Below are 2,494 nucleotides of genomic sequence, written 5' to 3'. Positions count from 1 at the left end.
AACTGTCGACGACGCTCAGAGGCGTAGAGAAAATCGCATCAGGTGATAAAAATAAGGCAATCTATAGAAAGCGGCAGAGAGACGCGCTTTATGATGTGTCATGGTGAAATGTGAAGCGTCGCTTCCTTGGTTTCAAGCAATTAAAGAGATTTAAAAAGGGTGTTGAATAATATTAAAGTGTTTGCTTATAATTTGTAGAAAGGCCCAGAAAAAAATAAAAACTCTTTGGTCAATTTTTCATAATTACTATTGACTAAAATTAATTGTTATATGATATATATATATATATAGTAGCTATTGTTTCACCGAGAATATATGCTCATTTTTTCTGTTTTGCTTTAAAAAAAAAGAAGATAAACACTTCTTTTCTCAATTGCTTGACAGGTTTGTAGACAGGTGGCTCACATCTTTTCTCAGTTGCTTGAAATGTGTGTAGTGTAGATTTTATTTTATTTTTCATATAATAAAAAAATAATTATGTTTGTTTGTTTTTATATTGAGTGTCCATCGAAGGAGAAAGCCTAACCCTAAATTATTTGACGATGGAGTGTGTCGATTATTTAAAAATCGTGTAATGCCACGTATATATATTCACGGTTTTTTTTATATAAATCTTAGAATAGTTATTTTTTTTATTTTCTAGTGATTCTAGTAATGGATCGGGAAAAGATACCACAAATATTACAGACCTAGTGTCAAAGTATGGTACTCTAGATCCTAGTAATTGAAATAATTTTTATGCAATTTCTGTGAAAAAGTTACTAAAGGATGAGTTTATCGGTTGAAGCAATATTTAGTTGGAGGATTTAGGAATGTGGTCAAATGTTCTCGTTGTCCCGAGCATGTGAAAATAGAAATATCAGATTTTATATATAAAGAAAAAACATCTTTAAAGATTGAAAGTCAAATGATACCTCGTGAATTTGAATTGGTTGGTGACTTGGATGGGGAAGAAAAATGAGCTTCTGTCAATAAATAACAAAGAACAAATGGTCCAATGGATATGTTTGTCAATCCTAAAGCTGATCCAAAAGATGGGAATGAAGTCTATAAAGCCATTAACAAGAAGCTCAGGGAGAAAACTTGTAGGTTAATAGTAAGATTTTTTTACGATAATGGAATTCCGTTCAATGCAGCTACCTACCCAAGTTATGTAGAAATGTATCAATCTATTAGACAGTACGGTCCAGAGTTGAAACCACCATCCATGTATGAATTAAGAGTTCCACTTCTTGTTTAAGAAGTAAGTGATACTGAGTTATTTGAATGAATACAAGAAGGAGTGGGCACAAAAGTGTTGCTCAATTTTATCGGATGGAAGACGTGATTCGATTGCTAATAAGGATATCGTGAACTTTCTCGTCAACTCTCCAAAAGGTTCGGTTTTCCTTTAATCGATTGATGTCTCAGAAATTGTAAAAAGATGCCAAATTATTATATCATTTGCTTGATGACATTGTCGAGAAAGTGGATGAGGAAAATGTGATCCATGTAGTGATAGACAATGTTTCTAATTATATCAAAGCAGGTAAATAATTTTTTTCTAGTGTTTATTTGTCTAAATATTTTTAATAATATTTTTTTGTTAACTTGTAGGATAATTGCTTGAAGTGAAAATATCACATATATTTTGGTCTTCGTGTGCAGCATATTGCATCGATCTCATGTTGAAAGATATCGAAAAAATTCCAAAGATAAAAAATGCACTAAAGAAGTGCATGCACATGAATGGCTATATATATAATCATGTTCCTCTTGTGAACATGATGAGACGAAATTTGCATAGGCTCGCAATCACCAAGTTTGCTACATCGTTCATCATGCTTTTGCAGTTTCACAAATAAAAAAATAATTTAAGAAAAATGATTACTTCACAAGAATGAAATAAATCCAAGTGGTGCAGAAGATTGGCAACATAGCTTTTGCAAGATAGTTTTTAGAATGATGTGTTTTATGTTCTTTTTATAACATAGCGTTGGCAACATAGCTTTTTGGAAGATTGGCAACAATAGTTATAACTAAAAGAAGAAGATATCCTTGTTATGTGGTATTTAGTTACCATATTGTTCTCCCGACATGTACATATAACCCTTGTAATTCATTTGTTAATACATGTGGAAAACATTCCCGAAACCCTACTCTATATGGTATCAAGAACCTCAAGTCTTACCGACATATTTTTCTTTCAAGCCGCCACCCCCTTCCACCGAAGATGTCCACCGACGACAGCAACTCCTCCGGCACTCCAGCCGGTGGTGCACCGGGCGTTGTCAATGACACGGTTCATCCCTATGATCCCGATAACTCGTCTTCTCCACTCATCAACATCAACGTGACCAACGTCACAAAGCTGTCCGCATCCAACTATTTTACGTGGAGTCTTCAACTTCGATCTCTCCTCCAAGGCTACAACCTTGCCGCCTTTCTTGATCTGGCTCACGCTGTCTCGGCTACAACAACTGAGAACGGCATTGTCAAACCGAATTCGGCATTC

The 2,494-nt window shown here is 34.5% G+C and overlaps 1 protein-coding gene across 1 annotated transcript in view; it reads left to right on the top strand.

Moving 5' to 3' along the window:
• The first annotated feature begins 2,212 nt into the window (after nt 1-2,212).
• The window catches only part of LOC109116120, a 1,440-nt gene continuing 1,158 nt past the window's right edge, over nt 2,213-2,494 (top strand). Inside the window, exon 1 of the mRNA XM_019200950.1 lies at nt 2,213-2,473. Coding sequence (XP_019056495.1) covers nt 2,213-2,473 — 261 coding nt within the window. The remainder of the gene's footprint in view (nt 2,474-2,494) is intronic.

This window comes from Tarenaya hassleriana, unplaced genomic scaffold (genome assembly GCF_000463585.1).
Source record: "Tarenaya hassleriana unplaced genomic scaffold, ASM46358v1 Cleome7, whole genome shotgun sequence".
In the NCBI taxonomy this organism is placed as follows: Eukaryota; Viridiplantae; Streptophyta; class Magnoliopsida; order Brassicales; family Cleomaceae; genus Tarenaya; species Tarenaya hassleriana.
Note: the sequence above shows the minus strand (reverse complement) of the source record. Positions and strands in the feature narration are given on the sequence as shown.